The 21,883-nt window shown below is 41.8% G+C and overlaps 1 protein-coding gene across 3 annotated transcripts in view; it reads right to left on the bottom strand.

Moving 5' to 3' along the window:
• Positions 1–21,883, bottom strand: part of PFKM (phosphofructokinase, muscle) — a 43,854-nt gene that overhangs the window by 20,058 nt on the left and 1,913 nt on the right. Inside the window, exons 1-2 of one of the 3 annotated variants that reach the window (XM_035002778.1) lie at positions 5,440–5,813; positions 2,023–2,115 (exon numbers count right to left, since the gene is read on the bottom strand). In XM_035002778.1, the coding sequence (XP_034858669.1) occupies positions 2,023–2,107 (85 nt within the window). In that variant the 5' untranslated portion in view covers positions 2,108–2,115; positions 5,440–5,813. Of the gene's footprint in view, positions 1–2,022; positions 2,116–5,087; positions 5,187–5,439; positions 5,814–21,883 lie in introns of those variants that run through there. The other 2 variants (XM_035002779.1, XM_035002777.1) reach the window with 2 other exon arrangements.

Here is a 21,883-nt window from a genome sequence, read left to right on the forward strand (position 1 = left end):
TGCCTCCATGAAGGATGATCTTCCCTTAAAGCAGGTGACAGTCCCTCTAAAATGAGGGTTTCTCGGGGCGCCTGGGTGGCTCAGTCATTAAGCGTCTGCCTTCGGCTCAGGTCATGACCTCGGGGTCCTGCGATCGAGCCCCACATCGGGATCCCTGCTCTGCGGGAAGCCTGCTTCTCCCTCTTCCACTCCCCCTGCTTGTGTTCCTTCTCTCACTGTGTCTCTCTCTGTCAAATAAATAAATAAAATCTTAAAAAAAAAGAGGGTTTCTCTGCTCAGGATCAGAAGCTGGAAGGGCTCTGCTGCTCTCAGACCCAAGTTAAATCCTAGGTCTCTCTCTCTATCTCTTTTTTTACCTCTTTGCCTCTCCAGAGAGCCTTTCTTTTTCATAATTTCCTAACTTCATATACCTCCCTTGGATTTTTAGCAGGCTCTTGCTTCACTTAATCCAATTTCACAAGCCACCCTACCAAGGTTTTAGGGTCAACACTCAGAGTTTACGTAGTAAGGGATTCTTTCAAGGAGAGAACAGAGAAGCAAGAGAAGCTGCGCATTCCTAATCTGGCCACTCCTGAACTCAGACTTCTCTGCCCTCCTCCCTAAGCATCCTTGTCCTAGCATTCTCGTGTTCATGGTATATACCACAGGTGTAACTCAATAAACATTAGTCTAGATTTACTAATGAGAAGGATCATAAGAGCAAAGACGACATGTGACCTTTTCATCGATGTATCCTTAGTGCCCACCATCCTGCTCGCTACACAGATGCTCAATAATTCCCTTTGCATTTAATTAGGAATACGTTTATTTAGCACTTACTACATACCAGGCACTGTTGAAGCAAGAATCCATTCAATGAAGAGTTCGGTTTCTTGAAATCTACCTTGTCTGGGAACCCTTCCCTGGTTAATCCTACCAAGTCCTAGCATTTCATTATATATGTGGGTTCTACTGGGCTAAGGACACTTGATTATTGTTATTTATGAGCCTTACATAAGAACTCTAGGAATGTATGTTATCTCTCCTCCTAAAACTACATATTCCCCAAGGAAATCAACTTCTTCACAACATACAGGACAGGGCTCTAAACAAAGTGGGTGCTTAACACGAAGTCTAGGAAGCCTAGGGAGAGCAGAGTAGAGCGAAGGGGACACTGGCTGACATGTCTTTCCTTCTCTCTTTTTCCCAGCACAGTGTCCATGTCCTGGTGTCCCTCTGCCTCTCTTCAAGGTATTATAAACTAGAATATACAAGACCATCAAAGGAGAAAAAAAAAAAAATCACACGTTCCCTATCTCCCACTTCATATTTCCACACACCTGATTTTCCTGACTTCCAGGTTTCTGGGACTCAACCCAGAAAGGGGTTCCCTCTGCCCTTGCTCTCGGCCCACACCCTGCCGACCCCGCCCTATGGGTCTGTACCGATTAACTGTTCCTGTTTGTTGGAGGGCTGGAGGACTGCAAGAGAAGGAAGAGGCCGGAGAAGAGAGAGAACGAAGCAGAACTGTGCCTAGTAAAAGGAAATGCCTGTCAGAGTGAGGTGCCGGACCCGGGTCAGTGCAGGAACTCTACAGACATCAGAGGCAAAACCTGAGGCTCTGGCTACAGCCCACCAAATCCCAATTCTGGTCCCTCCCTTTCCCCACTGCTTCCAATGTGCTGGAAGTGAATCCACCCACTGCTTTCTCAACAACTGCATCTCTTTAGTCTCTTTCTAATGTAGCTTGAGGAAACACCTGTCTTTTAGGTACCAAAGGACCAAATGGTCCCAAATCTTCAGAAAAACCTGGAAAGAAGTTTTATGAAGATTTGAGTAAATCAGAGCAAACAATATCCAGAAGCACTTGGGGACTTGGACCTGACAGAGATTTGGGGGAAGGCCCAGGATTCCAACGTGAATCTACAGCAGGAAGACATTAAGGAGGATAGTCTTGTTCTACAGGTGAGGGGAGTCAAGAAACTCAAGGGGGCGCACCAGCCATGTTTTTTGTCCCTCCCCAAGCAGGGCCTTCCTCCTTACCTTGGGCATCTCCACCGGAGGTTAACACGGCGATGGCTTTGCCGATCCCCAGAGTTTTGGCTGCATGGTGCTCTTCATGGGTCATGATCCACTCTAGAATTCAAGGGAACGACCCGTTAAGACACAGGTAGATCGAGGTGCTCGGGAAATGGCTGTTAGACTGGTGAGAGCCACCTCAGTCAGGCTCTCTGAGTATACTAAGTCTGGGCTTTACAGCCTCGGTGCTCTGGACTTCTTCCAGAAGAGGGCCACAACCCTGCAGAATGACAAGCTGAAATGTCACAGTAATCAAACCCAACACCGCAAAGGTCTTGGCTAATCCCTCCCACCTCAATTGGAGCCTATTTGGAGAACAAGCTAAGGTCAAGGGGAAGGGCAGCTGACTGACCAGAAATGAGAAAGGAGGGAGGAAAGTTAAGTTAGCCTCAAGGATTCCTCCCTTTTATGAAGGGAAGGGTTGCTGCAGATGGTAGGAGTCGGATGAGGTCTGGGGCACTGACCGGACACCAGCAAAGTGGAAGCAGAAAAGCGAGGGTAGGCTGGGTTACGGGGAAGATTAGGGTTCAGTTGTATGGAATTGGGCTAAGCTGGAACTGGAGTTTGAGGTTTTACATGCACATCTGAGCTTGTGCAAATCAATGGTTCAGGCTCAGGAACGGTTAAAAGACATTCTACGGCTTCTCCCATCCTCTCAGGCTCCTGCCTCCTGAGCATCTCTTGACTCATCTTCAGGCCCTGTGCCTCACACGCCATGCTATCAGGTGGGAAGAGCAACAGAATCATGGCCACATATACATAGACATGGACACATGACATGTGACCACGTTCCTATTTTTGTCTGCAAGGCTTATCTATCTCTCTCACAGGAACACACAAGACACACTTTTATATCCTTAAAATGTCAATGGAATCATCACTCTCCCAGTTACCCAGGCGAAAACCTAAATTTTTAAATTTATCTCCTCCTTACTCTCAGAGTCAAAATGGTTACCAAATCCTATTCTTCCTTCTATTGTCCCTTACCCTTCTCTTCTTGGGATCCTCACAACCTCTCTCTACCCGAATTGCCTACAATAGCTGCTCCCCCTCTGTTTGTTTCCCTCTCCACTCTATCAGAGACACAAAACAAGCCCCACAGGAAGGTCCCCGGACCCTGGGGCCTCAGTGGAGAGAGGATGCATTCACTTGAACAGGGGCTGATGACCTTTAAGCACAGCTCCTGTTTCTGCTGTCAATCTGGGGAAATTGGGGAAGCTGGTGACAAAGACATAGGTCACATAAACACACAAATCTGTATATGTGGCAATAAAATACATGCAATGGGACACTCATGAATACATACACAAACACACATAGTATTATTAGGGGACACAGGTTCTCAGACATACTACACATAATCCGTGCTGACTGACTTCTTGGGTTGGCAGTCAAAGCTTCCATGATCTAGCCCTTGCCTAGCGCTTCAACTTTTGCTCCCGTGAGTTTTCTACTCCATCATCACCTGAACATTACTTTGCTCCTCCCCATGTGTGTACTTGGGCACACTGCATCCCGCATCCAGAAGGCCACCCTGGCCCTTCCACAGATCGATAGCCCACTCCGTCATTTAAGACCAGTCCTAGTCACAACCCTATTAACATTAAGTCTATTAAGCCTTCACTGACGACCACAGGTCAAGGAGAGTTTCTTTTTGGACCTCCTCTCATCACATATTGTCTGGTACTGGATCATTCATTTAGCATTTAATCACCACTTTATGTGGTATTTATTTTAACTTATTATTTATTTGAAAGAGAAAGAGAGCACAATGGGGAGGGACAGAAGGAGAGAGAGAATCCTGAAGCCGACTCCCTGCTGAGTGCAGAGCCCATCTCGGGGCTCAATCCCAGGACCCTGAGATCATGACCTGAGCCAAAATCGAGAGTCAGCTGCTTAACCAGCTGAGCCACCCAGGTGCCCCTATGTAGTATTTAAAATTGCTTCTTATATATTGAAAAGAAGGTCAGGCTAGATCAGGGGTCAGCAAACGATAGATATAGCACACAGACCAAATCCAGCCCTTTTTATGGTTTTGTAGGGTGGCAAACTAAGAAAGGTTTTTACATTTTTAAATGTTGAAAAAACAATTTCACGACATGTGAAAATTACGTGAAATTCAAATTTCAGCATCCATACCACTCTCATTCTTTCACACATCATCCTATGGCTGCTTAGATTATGGTGACAGAAACCAGATAGCCAGCAAAGACTGAAATATTTACTATCTGACCTTTTACAGAAAGCATTTGCAGACCCCAGGATAGATTATTGCTGTAAGCCATCTTCCCTAACTAGACTGAACAATCCTCCAGGGAGAGATCATGTTCATTTTTTAAAAAACTCTCCACAGCTTACCAAAGCCTGGTGAAGTCTATGCACATAACAGTTCAATAAATCCTTGTTGAAAGCATTAGGGAACTAACAAACAATATGAAATGCACACAGACATATGAAAACTTTTATTTAATATGCTTGGATACAAACATAGCTCCATATTCTAACACATAGAGATACAAATAGGACTTAAGAAAGCATATAATGACAAACAGCAAAAGGAATACAATAAACACACATTGACAGACACTCTCCTACTAACTAGCATGCTCAGGTCCAAATTTCTACTGTTCTCAAAAAAAAAAAGACAGACAGACTAACTGGTGCAAATAGGAAGGCGAAAATCTGGGAACGGAAGAACAAAACGTGAGTATGCTGATCCCATTTCCCTTGATTTTTTCCTCTCATTCAGTCTGGGAACTCATCACTTACAAACCCACACAAGGATCTTTCACCCCTGGGGGCTTCAGTGAGGGAGAAAATTCACCATAACAAGGGGGAAGGTTAGGAGTGCTGACCTGCAAAAAACGGCTCAGATTCTTCTCCTGCATCTCTAAACCAGTTATAGAGGCACAGGATACAAAAATGCACGCAGATTCATCTATAAACATCCTTATAGATTCACAGTGACACACACATAGACATACAGACATAAAATCTAAATATAAAATCACATGTGTGTAGATACGCACGCGGGAGGGAGAATTACATGGAGGCAACATCATAGGTGCACGGATTTGAATTGGGTGAGTGCCAGGATAGGAGTCGGGCAGCCAAGGGCAACGAGGTCCGAGCACCACTCACCCATCCCTGATTGTCAGGGATGGGGGCTGTGCGTGCAAGCAGAGGGAGATGAGCCAAAGGTCTAGGATTCTTCACGACGGCCCTACCCATCCCCCCTCTTCCCTCCAGCTTCTTGTGCCATACCACCTCTGCTTTTCCCGTCCGCTCCTTCCAGTTCTCCCCACCGCCTCCTCCCAGCACGGTCATCCCCACCTCGCTCTCGGCTTTCCCCCTGGGCCTTTATCCAAGGGCCCCTCTTGCCTTTTAGTCTTAGCGCTCCTCTGCCACGGCTTCCTCGCAGACTGTCCTTGGGGAAGGGGGAGGGGAGCTTGGCGAACGCGGGGAGGAGCCAGGTGGAGGCAACGAGGGAGGGGAAAGAGATGCTTCCCAACCTCCACTGGCTGGTGCTGGCCCGGAGGCTCCGCCTCCTCCCTCCCCTCTTTCTCCTCCTCTCGCTCCTTCGCCCAAGGACAGCTCAGCTATGGTATCCGCTTGTTCTCTTCACTCCCCAGAAGGTTCTCGGGTCCCCATCTCTGTCTTGGGAGCAATCAGCTCCTACACACAGTGGAAATCAGAAATTATTTAGTTGCCTCCCAGGTTGTCCGCCGAGACAACTTTTTCCTAGCTGGGACTGACTGAGGATCCTTGCATTCAAACACCCTCCACAACTAATAAACCTCCCCCTCTGGCCTGATGCATTGTCTCCCACCTCTTTCACTCTTTAAACAAACATTTATGGAAAGTTTTGGTGCCAGGTTTTGTATTAGGTGCTGAGGGATGAAAAGATAAAGGAAATAGAGTCCCTGCCCTGGGGGAACGTTGAACACTGGTATTTTCTTTAGAGGGACCTCAAAACTCCTTTTACATGTATGTACCTTTCTCAGAGAAAATACAGGGCTACAAAGCAAACAGCATGCACCGCAGGAACCTGGGCCAAGTACTCCCAGGGCTAAAGGTGCCTCTTTTCCTTGATCCTCTTCATTCCTTCCTCTCTCCACCCAGGGCTTTGTGGCAATGTCTCTCCAGAGGCACCTCTCCTCTCCTGGCTCTTTCTACTGCCCTTCCTCTTACTTTTGTTTCTGCCTCTGCCTATTCTGGCTGCAAACAATAAGAATACAGATGAAGCCATTCGAATACACAAAAGTAACTTTTGTGATGCAAATGTCACCAACAAAAGACAACCTGTAGACCAGGAGAGAATATTTGCAAATCATATATGTGATAAGGGACTGGTATCCAGAATATATAAATAATCCTTGCCATTTAATAATAAAAGGATAATAACCCAATTTAAAAATGGGCAAAAAGTCTGAACAGATACCTCACCAATGAAACTATACAGATGGCAAATAATCATATAAAATGATGCTGAGCATCAGACGTCATTTGGGAACTGTAAATTAAAGCAGTGAGATACCACTACATATTATTAGAATGGCTAGCATCCAAAAAACAAACAAACAAACAAAAAACCTGACAGTACCAAATGCTGACAAGAACGTAGAGCAACAGGAACCCTCATCTTTCGTTGGGAATGCAAAATAGTACAGTCACTTTAAGAGACAGTTTCTTACAAAGCTAAATATAGTCTTATTATATGACCCAGCAACCACACTCCTCTAAGTATTTACCCAAATGAGCCAAAAACTAGATGCACACAAAAACCTGCACACAAATGTTCATAACAGCTTATTCATAATTGCCAAAAACTGGAAGCAACCAAAATATCCCTCAAAAGGTGAACGGATAAATTGTGGTATATCAATTCAATGGAATATTATTTAGCAATAAAATGAAAGGACCTATCAAGCCAAGAAAAGACATAGAGGAAACTTAAATATATTTTGCTTAGTCAAAGAAGCCAGTCTGAAAAGGCTACATACTGTATGATTCCAACTAAATGACATTCTGGAAAAGATAAAACTAGAGATAGTAAAAAGATCAATGGTTGTCAAGGGCTTGGAGTAGAGAGGGAATGATAAATAGGTGGAACACAAGGGATTTTTAGGGCAGTGAAACTACTCTCCATGAGGGCGCCTGGGTGGCTCAGTTGGTTAAGCGACTGCTTTTGGCTCAGGTCATGATCCTGGAGTCCCTGGATCGAGTCCCGCATCGGGCTCCCTGCTCAGCAGGGAGCCTGCTTCTGCCTCTGACCCTTCCCCCTCTCATGTGCTCTCTCTCTCTCATTCTCTCTGTCTCAAATAAATAAATAAAATCTTTAAAAATAAATAAATAAATAAAACTACTCTCCATGATGCTATAATGCTGGATATATGACATTGTGTATTTGTCAAAATTCATAGAACTTACAACACAAAGAGTGAACCCTAATGTAAACTATGGACTTTAGCTAATAATAACGTATCAATATTGGCTCATCAATTGTAACAAATGTACCCCACTGATGCAAATAGTAATAAATGGAAACTGACCACAGGAGAGGAAACTGTGCAGACAGTCTGCTCAATTTTCTGTAAGCCTAAAACTTCTCTAACCAACAAAGTCTACTAATTTTAAAAAACATACTCTGTTCAATGAAATATCTAATAAAATTGTAATATTAAAAAACAAAAAAAATGGGCAAGTATTTAAATAGACCTTTTTTCTAAATAAAATATACAAACAACCAATATGCACATGAAGAGATGTTCAGCATCACTAATCAGTACGGAAATGCAAATCAAAACCACAATGAGATTCCACTTCACACCTATTAGGATGACCATCACAAAACAAACAAACAAAAACAAAAATGGAAAAAACAAGTATTGGAGAGGACCCGGAGAAACTGGAACCCTGTGTATTGCTGGTATAAATGTAAAGTTATCTAGTCACTACGGAAAACAGTCTGGCAGTCCCTCATGTTAAACAGAGTTACCATATGACATAGCAATTCCACTCCTACATATACAGCCAAGGAAAATGAAAACATATGTATACACACACACGTACACCAATGGTCACAGCAGCTTTATTCATAATAGGCAAAAAGTGGAAAGAGGCCAAATGTCTATCAACTGATGAAGGGATAAATACAATGTGGCATGTCCATACAATAGAATATTACTTGGCAATAAAAAGAACAAAGTACTGATACATGCAACATGGATGAACCTTAAAAACATGATGCTAGGTGAAAGAAGCTATTCACAAAAGACCACCTACCATATGATACCATTTATATGAAATGTCCAGAATAGGCAAATCTATAGAGACAGAGAACAGATTAGCAGTTGCTTGGGGCCATGGGGAAATGAGGGGTGACTGCTAAGGAGGACAGGATTTCTTCTGTGGGTGATGGAAGTGTTCTAAACTTAAAGTGACTGCAAAACCCTATGAACATACTATATTCCATTGAATTGTAGGCTTTCATTGTAGTGAAGTTGAGCTTATCAATTGTAGTTGGCCCTTGAATAACGTGGGTGTTAGGATCATTGACCCCCACGCAGTCAAAAATCTGTGTGTAAATTTTGACTCCCCCAAAACTTAATTACAGTTCACGCTCGAATGACATGGGTTTGAACTGCATGGGTCCCCTTGTGCATAGTTAATTGTTACTACTATTAGTAGTTAAGTTTTAGGGGAGTCAAAAATTAATATGCTGATTATCAACTGCACAAGAGGTTGGTGCCCTGAAGCCCCATGTTGTCCAAGGGCCAACTGTATTCCCAGCCTATTGTTGACTGGCAGCTTTACCAATAACATAAACAGTTGATTGACATGTATTTTGTATGTTGCATGTATTGTATACTGTATTCTTACAATAAATTAAGCTAAAGAAAATGTTTTTAAGAAAGTCATAAGGAATACAAAGTATGTTATAGTACTGTAGAAAATCTGTGTATATGTGGACTTCCATAGTTCAAACCTGTGTTGTTCAAGGGTCCACTATATTTCTTTCATGAATAATATCTTTGGTATTGTATCTAAAAGGGCATCACCAGGGTGCCTGGGTGGCTCAGTTGGTTAAACGACTGCCTTCGGCTTAGGTCATGATCCTGGAGTCCCTGGATTGAGTCCCGCATCGGGCTCCCTGCTCGGCAGGGAGCCTGCTTCTGCCTCTGACCCTCCCCCCTCTCATGTGCTCTCTCTCATTCTCTCTCTCTCAAATAAATAAATAAAATCTTTAAAAAAAATAAAAATAAAAAATAAAAGGGCATCACCATACCCCAAGGTCACCTAGGTTTTGTCCTATGTTATCTTCTAGGAATTGTATAGTTTTGCATTTTACATTTAAGAGCTATAAAAATAAATTTACATTTACATCATATGAGATATTGATTTACAATATTCTTTTATTTTAATGTCTTTGTCTGGTTTTGGTATTATGGTAATGCTGGCCACATAGAATGATTTAGAAGTATTTTCTCTGCTTCTATCTTCTGAAAGAGATTGTAGAAGACCGGCAAAATCTCTTCCTTAAATGTTTGACAGAATTCACCAGGAATCTATCTGGGACTGGTGCTTTCTTTTTTGAAAGGTTATTAATTATTAATTCAATTTCTTTAACAGATTTAGGCCTACTCAGATCACCTATTTCTTCTTGTATGAGTTTTGACACACTGTGTCTTTCAAGGAATTGGTCCATTTCATTTAGGTTATTAAATTTGTGGGCACAGATTTGTTCATAGTATTTTTTAATTATCCTTTTAATTTCCCTGGAATCTGTAGTGATGTCCCCTCTTTTATTTCTGATAGTAACAGTTTGTGTCCTCTCTCTTTTTTCCTCAGTTAACCTCATTAAAGGCTTATAGGCTTTATTGATCTTTTTGAAGAACCAGCTTGTGGTTTCCTTGATTTTTTTTTTCCTTTCCAGTTTTATTGATTTCTGTTCTCATTCTTTTCTCCACCCCCCCTTGGGGGAGGGAAGGTCAGAGGAAGAGGGAGAGAGAGAATCTTATGCAGGCTCCACACCCAGTGGAAAGGCGGACACAGAGCTTGACCCCATGACCCTGAGATCATGACCTAGGCCAAAATCAAGAGTCGGGTGCTCAACCGACTGAGACACCCAGGCACCCCAATTTCTGGTCTAATTCTTTTTTTTTTTTTTTTCTGGTCTAATTCTTATTATCTCTTTTTTTCTACTTTGGATTTAATTCGCTCTTCTCTTATAGTTTCCCAAGTTGGAAACTATATTATTGATTTTAGACCTGCTTCTCTTATACATGCATTTCAGTGCTATAAATTTCCCTTTAAGCACTGCTCCCATGGCATCCAACAAATTTTGCTAAGTTGGGTTTTCATTTTCATTTAGTTCAAAATATTTTTAAATTTCTCTTGAGATTTCTTCTTTGACCTATGTGTTATTTATGTGTTGTTTAATCCTCACATATTTGGGGATTTTCCAGTTTTCTTTCTGTTACTGATTTCTAGTTTAATTCCATTGTGTTCTGAGAGCAGACATTGTAGGATTTCTGTTCTTTTAGTTAAGGTGTGTTTTATGGCCCAGAATGTGGTCTATCTTGGTGAATGTTCCACGTGAGCTTAAGAAAAATGTGTGTTCTGCTGTTGTTGGATGAACTGTTGATGTCATTTATATCATTTGATTGATGATGTCGTTGAGTTCAACTATGTCTTTACTTATTCTCTGCCTCCTGAATCTGTCCCTTTTGGAAAGAAGAGTGTTGTTATCTCCAATTCCGATAGTGGATCTCTTTCTCCTTTCACTTCTATCAGTTTTTGCCTCAGGTAGTTTGATGCTGTGTTGTTAGACACGGACACCTTAAGGACAGTTATATCTTCTTGGAGCTGACTCCTTTATCATTATGCAATACCTTTCTTTATCTTTGATAACTTTCCTTACTTTGAAGTCTGCTCTGTCTGAACTTAATAGAGCTACTACTGCTTTTTAAAAATTAGCTTTAGCATGATATATTTTTCTCCCTCTACTTTCAATCTATATGTATCTTTATATTTATAGTGGGTTTCTTATGGACAAACATATAGTTGGGTCATGTTTTTGATTCACTCTGACAATCTATTAATTGATGCATTTAGACCACTGACATTCAAAAGTGATTATTGATACAACTGGATTAATATCTACCATATTCATTACTGTTTTCTATTTGTTGCCCTTGTTCTTTGTTCTTATTTTTGTCTTCCACTCTTTTTCTGCCTTTTGTGGTTTTAATTGAACATTTTGTATGATTGCATTCTCCTTTCCTAGCATATCAGTAATACTCTTTTACTTTTTTAGTGGTTGCCCTAGAGTTTGCAGTAGTTCATTTACAACTAATCCAAGTCCACTTTCAAATAGTACTATGCCACTTCACGGGTGGTGTGAATACCTATATTAACAAAATAACCCTAATTCCTTCTTCCCATCCCTTGTATCATTGCTGTCATTCATTTTACTCATGTATAAACATAAGCATATACAGCCCACCCTTGAACAACACTGGTTTGAATTGTGCAGATCCACTTATATGCAGATTTTTTTACAGTCCTGTAAATGTATTTTCTGTTACTTATGATTTTCTTAATAATATTTTTTCTGTACCTTACTTTAATGTGAGAATACAGTATATAATACATAAAAAATACAAAATATGTCAGTTGTTATTGATAAGGCTTCCGGTCAACATAGGCTATTAGTAGTTAAGTTTTGGGGAAAATCAAAAGTTATACATGGATTTTCACCTGAGCCCTTAACCCCCACATTGTTCAAGAGTAAACCATATAGATATATGTGAGCTTACATAATTGAATACATTGTTGCTATTATTATTTTGAACAAGTTATCATCTGTTAGATCAACTAGGAATAAGAAAAATAATTCTTTTTGCTTTATCTCCCTGTATTCATTTTTTGATGCTCTTCCTTTCTTTAAGTAGATCCAAGTTTCTGACCCATGTTATGTTCCTTCTCTCTAAACAACTTCTTTAACATTTCTTGCAAGCCAGGTCTACTAGCAACAAATTCCCTCAATTTGTCTGAGAAAGTCTATTTCTTCACTTTTAAAGGATAATTTTGCAGGGTACCAAATTTTAGGTTGGTGATTTTTTTCTCTCAACATTTCAAATGTTTCACTCCATGCTCTTCTTGGTTGCATGGTTTCTGAGGAGAGGTCAGATGTAATTCTTATCTTTGTTCTTCTATAGATAAGGTGTTTTTTCCTCTGGCTTCCTTTGGTACTTTATCTTTGATTTTCTGTAATTTATGCCTAGGTGTAGGGGTTTTTGTCTTTATTTTTGGCATATACCTCTGAGCTTCCTGGATCTGTGGTTTGATGTTTGATTTGGAGAAATTCTCAGTCATTATTGTTTCAAATATTTATTCTGTTCCTTTATCTTTCTTTCCTCCCTTTGGTATTCCCATTATGTGTATGTTCCATCTGTTGTAGTTGTCCCACAGTCCTTGGGTATTCTTTTCTGTTTTCCTCAGTATTTTTCTTTTCTTTTTGGTTTTTGAGAATTGTATTGATATATTCTCTAGTTCAGAGTCTCTCCTCAGCCATATCCAGTATACTAACACCAAACACATTCTTCATTTCTGTTACAGTGGTTTTATTTATCAATCTATCTATCTATCTATCTATCTATCTATCTCTGGCATTTCTTTTTGGCTCTTTCTTAGGATTTCCATCTGTCTGCTTACATTGCTCCTCTGTTTTTCATGCTATTTTATTCATTAGAGTCCTTAGCACATTATTCACAGGTGTTTAAAATCCCTAGTCCGCTAATGCCCTGCTATGTTGGGTTCTGATGTTTGCTCTGTCTCTTCAAATTGTGTTTTTTGCCCCTTTATATGCCTTGTAATTTTTTCTTGATAGCCAGACATAGTGGAATGGGTAAAAGGAAGTGCCGTAAATAGGCCTTTAGTAATATGGTGGTAAGATGCGGGGAGGAGAGGAAGCTTTCTATAGTCTTATGATTAGATTCCAGCCCCTAGGCTGTGAACTCCACAAGCATTTCTCAGGTTCTTCTCCCAAGGTCAGAATGGCGAGTGGGCTGGAACTGGGTATTTCTCTCCCTCAGGTAGGTTAGGCTCTGATAATAGCCCAGTAAATTAGGCCCTGGTTAATTAGTTTCCTCTGAAGGCGAGGCTTGTTAACCAGAAAAAGAATGCTCTGGTGTATTTCTTTCTTTCTTTCTTTTTTTTAATTTTATTTATTTATTTGACAGAGAGAGACACAGCGAGAGAGGGAACACAAGCAGGGAGAGTGGGAGACGGAGAAGCAGGCTTCCCACCAAGCAGGGAGCCTGATGCGGGGCTCGATCCCAGGACCCTGAGATCATGACCTGAGCCGAAGGCAGACGCTTAAGGACTGAGCCACCCAGGCACTCTTGTTCTGGTGTATTTCAAATGGTTCCTTTTCTTCTCTGGCTGTGGGAAGCCTCAGGGGTTTTTCTCTGATATTTACTATGAAAATCTGGTTGAGCTCCTGAAAGTAAATCTCACAATATTGTGGGGACTCCCTTTGACTGGGTCCCCCTACACTTTTTAACACTCAGAATTGTCTACACTGAGCCTCCAGAAATTTGTTAATTACAATTCAGGTTTTCCTACCCCATCACTCGTTCCACAAAGGTTTCCACTCATGGGTCTCTGCTCTAGTAAGCCGTGATGAATTGTACTTGCCTGTCTGTCTCTCCAACTTTGGGGCTAGCAGTCTGTCCTGTGTCCTCCCCCTTTCTTATGGATCCAAGAAGAACTGTTCATTTTTCAGTCTTTTTACTTTTACTTATTGCTAGGATGGAGCGGTGACTTGTAAGCTACTTATGAGGAATCAGTTTGGAATGCCAAAGTTCAAATTATACACTTTAAATGGGTGAATTTTATGATATGTGAATTATATCTCAATAAAGATGTTAAAAAGTTTTGGAAAAGGAAAAGTTAGAAAAGCTTTCCACAACATTCTAGAGTTTCTAACTCCAACATAAAGGTTGAAATCTGAGAGGCAACCCATTCCTTACCACTTCTACCCAATACCAACTCTTTTTTTTTTTTAAAGATTTTATTTTTGGGTGCCTGGGTGGTTCAGTTGGTTAAGCGACTGCCTTCGGCTCAGGTCATGATCCTGGAGTTCCAGGATCAAGTCCCGCATCGGGCTCCCTGCTCAGCAGGGAGTCGGTTTCTCCCTCTGACCCTTTCCCCTCTCATGCTCTCTCTGTCATTCTCTCTCTCAAATAAATAAATTAAAAAAATCTTTAAGATTTTATTTTTAAGTAATCTCTATACCCAATGTGGGGCTCAAACTTACAACCCCAAGATCAAGAGTCATATGCTCTACCAACTAAGCCAGCCAGGGGCCCCAACCCAAAACCAACTTTTAAGTCTTCATTGAAAGTGTTCTTAATGAATTATTGCATTCATTAGTCTACGTTAGGTGAAAGCAAGGAAATGTCACTGTTACTCATAGCCTTATCCAAAGACACTTGATCCTTTAGATTCCTTTTTCTGTCCAGGCATTAATCATTCCCAGGAGTTCCTGGAAAACTATACAAGCACAAATCAAGGAAATATCATCTCAAAAGGCACCTAGGGAACCTCCAGGTCAGTTGGTGGTGGGAGTCCTAGAAAAGAATTTTCTCAGAAGTACTTAGGCCTTGCTTGTGGTTATCTTAATGCAATCTCCAAACTTGAAGATGTTATTTTCTGAGAATTAAACTAGTAAAAACTAACACGAAGTAGAGATAGCTGATGGAAGAAACACATATTAAGAAAAGATGTAAACATCTTCCTAATAAGAATCTTGAGAAATCCCTATTCATTATTAATTCATACATTCAACAACTACTTATTGAAGACTCATTATGTGCCAGCCACTGTACCAGGTGCTGAGTTATAATAAACTCTCATGGAGTTTAAAATCTAGAGGGACTAATAAAGGTTCACAGGAAGTTTGTATTTCACTGGACCTGGGATAAAATTGAAGAAATCAATACCCCAACAATTATAATGTACCAATTTCTTATGACATGAATATGTTAGCTGAGGTAAATGGAGTAAAAAAAAAAAAAAAATGGAACCTGGATAATAAGAATTTAGTGGTGTTTATTTGGACCATTCCAGAATAAGACACCAATGGATACAAATATTTCAGTATTAGAGAGATGGATGATACGATGAAAACAGTGATTAGCTCTTTAAAAATGAATTTTCTTGGGGTGCCTGGGTGGCTCAGTTGTTAAGCATCTGCCTTCGGCTCAGGTCATGATCCCAGGGTCCTGGGATCCAGCCCCACATCAGGCTCCCTGCTCAGCGGGAAGTCTGCTTCTCCCTCTCCCACTCCCCCTGCTCTTGCTGTGTCTCTTTCTGTCAAATAAATAAAATCTTTTGGGCGCCTGGGTGGCTCAGTTGGTTAAGCGACTGCCTTCGGCTCAGGTCATGATCCTGGAGTCCCTGGATCGAGTCCCGCATCGGGCTCCCTGCTCGGCAGGGAGCCTGCTTCTGCCTCTGACCCTCCCCCCTCTCATGTGCTCTCTCTCTCTCATTCTCTCTGTCTCAAATAAATAAATAAAATCTTTAAAAATAAATAAATAAATAAAATCTTTTAAAAAAATTAAAAATGAATTTTCTTTCATTTTAATCCTAAACTCCAAGACCATACCTTTCACTTTTTCCTAATTTTCTGTTTATCAACCAACTTTTAAATTTCAAATACAGTTTCTAAGGAACCTCAACAACTTAGAAAAGTCATTTTAGCTAGCTATGGTTGATTTATCTTACATATCAAAATTTGGATGCATAATTTGATGATAAATTGATGATGGGAGAGAATGTTTGAGATCTGGGCAATTCTAGGAAATATGACATATGTTCAACCCTCATTCCTCTAATGGGGGAGGCTGAGAAGCATTCCTCAGGGCAGGCTGTTGGTGCATGAAGCCTACATGTAAACACAGTATGGCGACTATGCAAGAAAGGTTGAGGAAGGGGTCTAAACATTGCCATACAAGGTAGGGTGCCTAAGAAAAGTGTCAGGAGTAAATCACACAGCTTAGCAGAATTAAGGACCAGGACTCATAAGAGCAAAGCAGCAAGTTAGACAGTCAAACAAGAAATGATGCCAACACATTCTCCAGGTAACGAAACTAAGCCAGCAGCTGAATTTGAACTTATTCTAAGATCATTTTCATTGCTGGTATGGTTTAATGGGGCTGTAAAAGGATACCCTGGACCTTCCTCCAAAGGCGAAAGCTGAAATGTCCTGAGTTTGTACCGAAAAAGAACTTGGGGCCCTCTGATAGGCTTCTCAAGGGGGCTTATGCCCATTCTAATGATTTAAGTATGGGAATTAGCTAGGGTATTGCTGGAAATCTAAAACTTTGTCCAAAATATAATCAGCTTTATTCAGTTGTTGAGGTTGGTCACTAAAATTCAGGATTTAGGGGACTTGGCAGAGAGTGAGGGGAGAAAAAGGACTGAACCCAAAAGAAGAAGGTCATCTAGACTGAGAAGGCCATGTGGTTAAAATCCACTATTTCTTCTATCTTATACTCTTTGGTGGTGGTCTTCCTGTTTTCAGCATGTCAGGAAAAGCTAATATGCACAGAGAAAAAACAAATGATATCTCACCTTATATGTCATGCCCTGCTACCAAATGATGAAAGGCATATTCTTTATATTGATCTCAGAGTACAGGAAGGTATTTAGAAGGTTCTCTTGCACTTCCTAGAGCTCTCCAGATATCAGTTAGCTATTAAAGTGTTGGCATGCAGTCCAGGCAAAGAATAAATGCAAAAATTATAGTTATTATAAAAGAAGGTATTCTGGAGGAGAGAAGTGTCAGAAGATGTTTAAAGATAATTCTGTAGCAGCTAGATAGGAAGAGCACTTCAGCAAACCAGTTGAGGTTTTCGAAAGTACCTGGTTCATAATGCTCTGGCCATTAGCCCTTTTAAGTAGTGGATAGATAAATGAAGATACAGAAAGCTTTGAACAATACCTTCCAAACCAGGATAAAGCTAGACATTATTGCCAGGAAGCTGAATAGTTCATGAAGACAAAAGATCTCTTTAACAGTGATTACCTAAGCCTGTCACAAATGGGGGACAATAAAGAGGATGATGTATGCCATACTCATGAGCCCATTCATTACTACAAGGACAGTGTCATGACTATGGAATGGGTACAGATCTATATTTAGTCCACTGTGATGAGATGATGAAGATCATATTAATGATGCTAGTAATAGTGTCCCAGGACATTTAGGAATGAGAAATAGGCATGGCAGTCATCCAGGTGTGACTCTAACCCAAGAGAATAGGAAATAGCATACTATAGGTTTCACATATTCAGCCAACAAATACAGAGCACCTATTACATGTTAGGCACTGTTCTAGACTCAAGGGGATCAGGTTGGAAAAAAAAATGGAGCTTACATGGAGCTTACACTCTAGTGAGGAAAGCAGATATTAAACAAATTAGTCAAGGGGTGCTTGGGTGGCTCAGTCAGTAAGCGTCTGCCTTGGGCTCAGGTCATGATCCCAGGGATTGAGCGTGGCATTATCACAGCCTGCTTCTCTGTCCCTCCCCTGCTCGTGCTGCCCCACTCGTGCTCTCTCTTGCTCTCTCTCTCAAATAAATAAAATCTTAAAAAAAAAAACAAATTAGTCAAATAGTGATAAGTGTTTGAAGAAAAATAAAGCAGAGCAAAGAAGCAGAGTGATAAAGGTGCTATCTTAAATAGGATGGACTGGAAAAACCTTGCTGAGATGACATTCTAGGAGGAGGTTTGAATAAATGGGAGAGAAAACCAAGCTACCCTTTTGAAGGAGAGCTTTCAGATAGGGAGAATAGCAAATGCAAAGGTCCTGAGGCAGGAACAAGGTAGGAGTGTCACAAAGGAGGGTCACCAAGATTTCCTCTGGGCTAGAATCAGAGTTATAAATGGGCTACAATGACTTGGTGGGTTGGTGTGAAACACATACAGCAATTAGGTATGAACTTCTGAGTTGAAACAAATATCTGGTCCTCTCACTTCTACACAACTCCTGGATCTCACCTGGTCATTATCTGAATATAATCTGTTTTCCTCCAATGGAAGCTCCATAAGGACAGACCCTAGACATGGGCATAAAACCACTGTCTGCATTGGAGAGTCATCTTTAGCTCTGGCTGGGATAGGATGACCCCTGGAGACAGAACAGCCTCCACTAGCCATTAATATTAATGTTTCTGACATAAAGCTTAAGACAATGGTTCTCAGTTCCAGTCTAGCAGAGTCAGCATCACCTGGATGCTTGTCAGAAATGCAAATTCTTGGGTCCTACCTGGAACCTACTAAATCAGAAATTCTGGGGGTGGGGGCTCAACTACATGATTTAACAAGCCCTCCAGGTGATTTTGATGCACAATAAAGTTGGGGAATGATTGTTGCAAGTTGTAGAGGTCCAAGACCACCATCACTTGAAAAATAAATGAGCATGCTTGGAAGGCTTGGATGGCTCCTATTTTCACCCATTAGGATCAAGTTCTTGGGAAAACTGGCTCAAGAGAGGTCACAGATAACAAGATGACCCCTACTATGGGTTGAAGGTGCCACCTTCAAGGCTTGAGTGGGTCAGAGGAAAACAAACTCTTCAGCTGAGGTATGTAGTCTCAAGTTTGGACCAGATAAACATTTTCTTTCCTTAAAGAAGTAAGCTTTGGGGGATATCAGAACAGAGAAGACAATAATTATGTAAGACAATCTGGGAGTCTTCCATTTCAGATCAGCTAACACCTCATCAAGCATAATGTGAAAGGGTTAGCTGGTTAGTAAGTCCATAATCCAACGACTATACCTTTAGTCTCTTAAATACATTTCCCTGGGTTGACTGAGAGGCAGTTTGATAGGGGACCACCCAGACTAGGATGGTCAAAGGGGATGCATAAGATTATCTCTATTAGTCAGTGGAAGATGAAAAAAGTGTTCCAGAGGCCTACTGGTATCCTTGCATATTTGATTGAAAGAAGAGCATCTGTAAGACTATTTTCTTACTCAATGATCTTCCCCATTCAGTTGACAGTTGAAACGCCCTGAGAGTTTCAGCTTTATGAAAACTCGAATTCTCTGGAGCTTGTCCTAGAAGGCTGGGACCAGGAGATCAATGTTGAATGGCAACTAGGTTGAGATTAAGACAATCTTTACAGAGGCAGAACTCCCACTGATTTTCCTTCAACAAGAGTACAGGCTCTCGGGTCACTTATAACATGGCATCTATATATGGAAAACCTTGTCTCTAATGCAGAAAACAAGTACACCTACTTGGAAGAAACTTGGGCTGTGGGGAGCAATCACCTCCATGTATCAGTTGCATTCAGTGTTGAAGAAATGTTGCATCCTGGTCTGCATAAACCAGGATGTGAGTGGTTTTGACAGTCCTACTGTCAAAGGAAGAGAACGGTGCTGGGAACTGGGCAATTCTGGTGACAGATCATCTAAATGAAGGAAGGAATATGGTAGTAAGGTCTTACGCCTCCAGGGATAAGTGGTAACACAGGGAGCAGATGGGGGTTACAATACTGTCCTGGTACACTCCCTCATTTGCAGCCTGGTAAATAGTCATCTCAGGAATCCCAGGTTGCCGAGGCCAGTTGTCCATCAGTGGCCAGGAGAGGTGTGTGCAGAGGAGAGCTTCTGGGTCTAGTGGGCGGCTGGATCTGCTGGGTCAGAGCCTGGCCCACAAAGCTACTATTGCCCCTGAGCCTTTGTGCTGCAGGTCGTTGTCTCACGCTCTCAGCTCTCCAGGAATTCTAACCACCTTTCCTTGCAAAGGTTAAGGGCCTACATGACTCCTTTGCTGTGTCCCAGTGCAGGACCGAATGGCTTCCTTCTCTTGGGAACTGATCCTCCATAGGCCAGAAACACACACACACACACACACACACTCGGGGCCTACCTCGTCACAGTACAGGCAGGGCTGGTCTATTCTAAGCTGCTCTTAGTGGGAGTCAGAGAAGATAGTTAACAGCAACTGCTTCCCCGCCAAGTGTGCGATTAGAAACAAAATGTGCTCCATTTCCCATTAGGATTAGAGCTCAGCTTGTCCACACACAGCCTCATGTGGAGTCCCTATGAATTCTTCAGGCTGACAGCAGCGGGGGGACATCAGGCCAGGGTTTTGGGGTGCTGTGGCATTGGTATCTCTTGGCTCACCTCTGCCAACCATGCTGTTTGATGGCATGACTTCCTTGCTTAGGCCCTAGGTGGAGAGGAGCCAGGTGGTGGCATTTCCCATTTCACCAGAGTGCACAACCGCTCCTGCTGCCTCCAAGTCATCCTCAACCCAGGAGCCAGATCCTGTCACTCTTCAGTGAGTTCCCACAGCTGGGGAGTGGGAAGACCTAGAAGGCCCAGCATGATTTGGCTCTTATACTATCTTTACAGTTCAATCTCCAGCTACTCTACTCTCACCCGAGTTGTGCTGGCCTTCTCTGCTCCTCCAATGAGCCAAACTCCTTCTCAATGAGATCCTACAGTCCCTTTTTCCAAAAAGCTCTTCTTTTCCCTTTTCCTGGCTAAGGCATACGCATCTTTCGGGTCTTCCTTGGAAAGTGTTTTTCCAACTTCTCAGGCCAGATTAGGTACACTGTTATTACACTCTGATTATGTGGTATTATTTTCACTGTACTAGCATCATTCTAATGATCTGTGTGTGATGATGTGATTGCTGTCTTACTCCCAGAGAACTATAAACTTGATGAGAGTAGGCAATGTACCTGTTTTGTTTGCTAGTCTATTCCCACTGCCAACTACAGTGCCTGACATAGTATGTGTTCAATTTTCTGGGAAGGAATAAAAAGGAGGGAGGTAGGGAGGAAGGAAGAAAAGGAGGAAGGAAAAAAGGAAGGAAAGACGATAGAAAGCAGGCAGGGAGAGAGTCAGAAAAGAAGGAACAGAGGTCCCATTGGGGCTAATTGGGAAGACATTTGATTCTCCATCTCTAGGGAGAAAGCTGGAAGGGTTCACTGTAGCTCTCACCTGAGGCCTCAGTGTTTAAAGGCACAAGTTAACATTAGAATTTTGTTTGTGGGATAATGCTGAGTTCAAACCACAGAAGCGTCTCCAAATGGATCATCAGAGCTAAGGGGGTCTGCGGTGACCTGAGTTTTAGGTATAGAGCAAAATGGGAAAGGGAAAAGCAGGGAAGATAAAGGCAAATAAGAAATAATCTTTACAAAGTCAAGGAAATGGAGGACAGGGCCACCAGCTGGACTTACTTCTTGTACCTAGCAGCTATTTATGAATGGGCAAAGCAGGTCTGATAAAAGGGACACAGACCACGCACAGTTGTCATATACAGACATATGTTGCTCCAACATCTTAATAAGTTCATATCCTTGTGTATCAACCATTTTCCTGTGAGTATGGTTAACTCTAGGTTCACTAAAATGAGACTGAATTAAGTTATAGTTTGTGAATTTCAAAGCTTAGGACTTAGCCATGGTGCCTGCCTGCATAGTGCCCTGCCAGAGGGAAACTCTGCCTAAGCAGTCCACTGCTCCCTCCCTTCCCTACATCTCTATGGCATCCTCTGGAAATTCAACATTTTGAACCAAAGTTATAATGCTCTTCGCTTACACGTTGTCTCATGGTATCTCCCTTCTTGATCACAGGCTCCTGGGAGAAAGGGAAAGTGTCTAGCTCATTCTCTCATCTATTGAGCCCAGTGCAATGACTTTGAATAGTAATGGTTCAAAAAAATTATTGAGGGGCACCTGGGTGGCTCAGTCAGTTAAGCGTCTGCCTTTGGCTCTAGTCATAATCCCAGGA

This window comes from Mirounga leonina, unplaced genomic scaffold, assembly GCF_011800145.1.
Source record: "Mirounga leonina isolate KUSES-001 unplaced genomic scaffold, KU_Mleo_1.0 Mir_126, whole genome shotgun sequence".
Lineage (NCBI taxonomy): Eukaryota > Metazoa > Chordata > Mammalia > Carnivora > Phocidae > Mirounga > Mirounga leonina.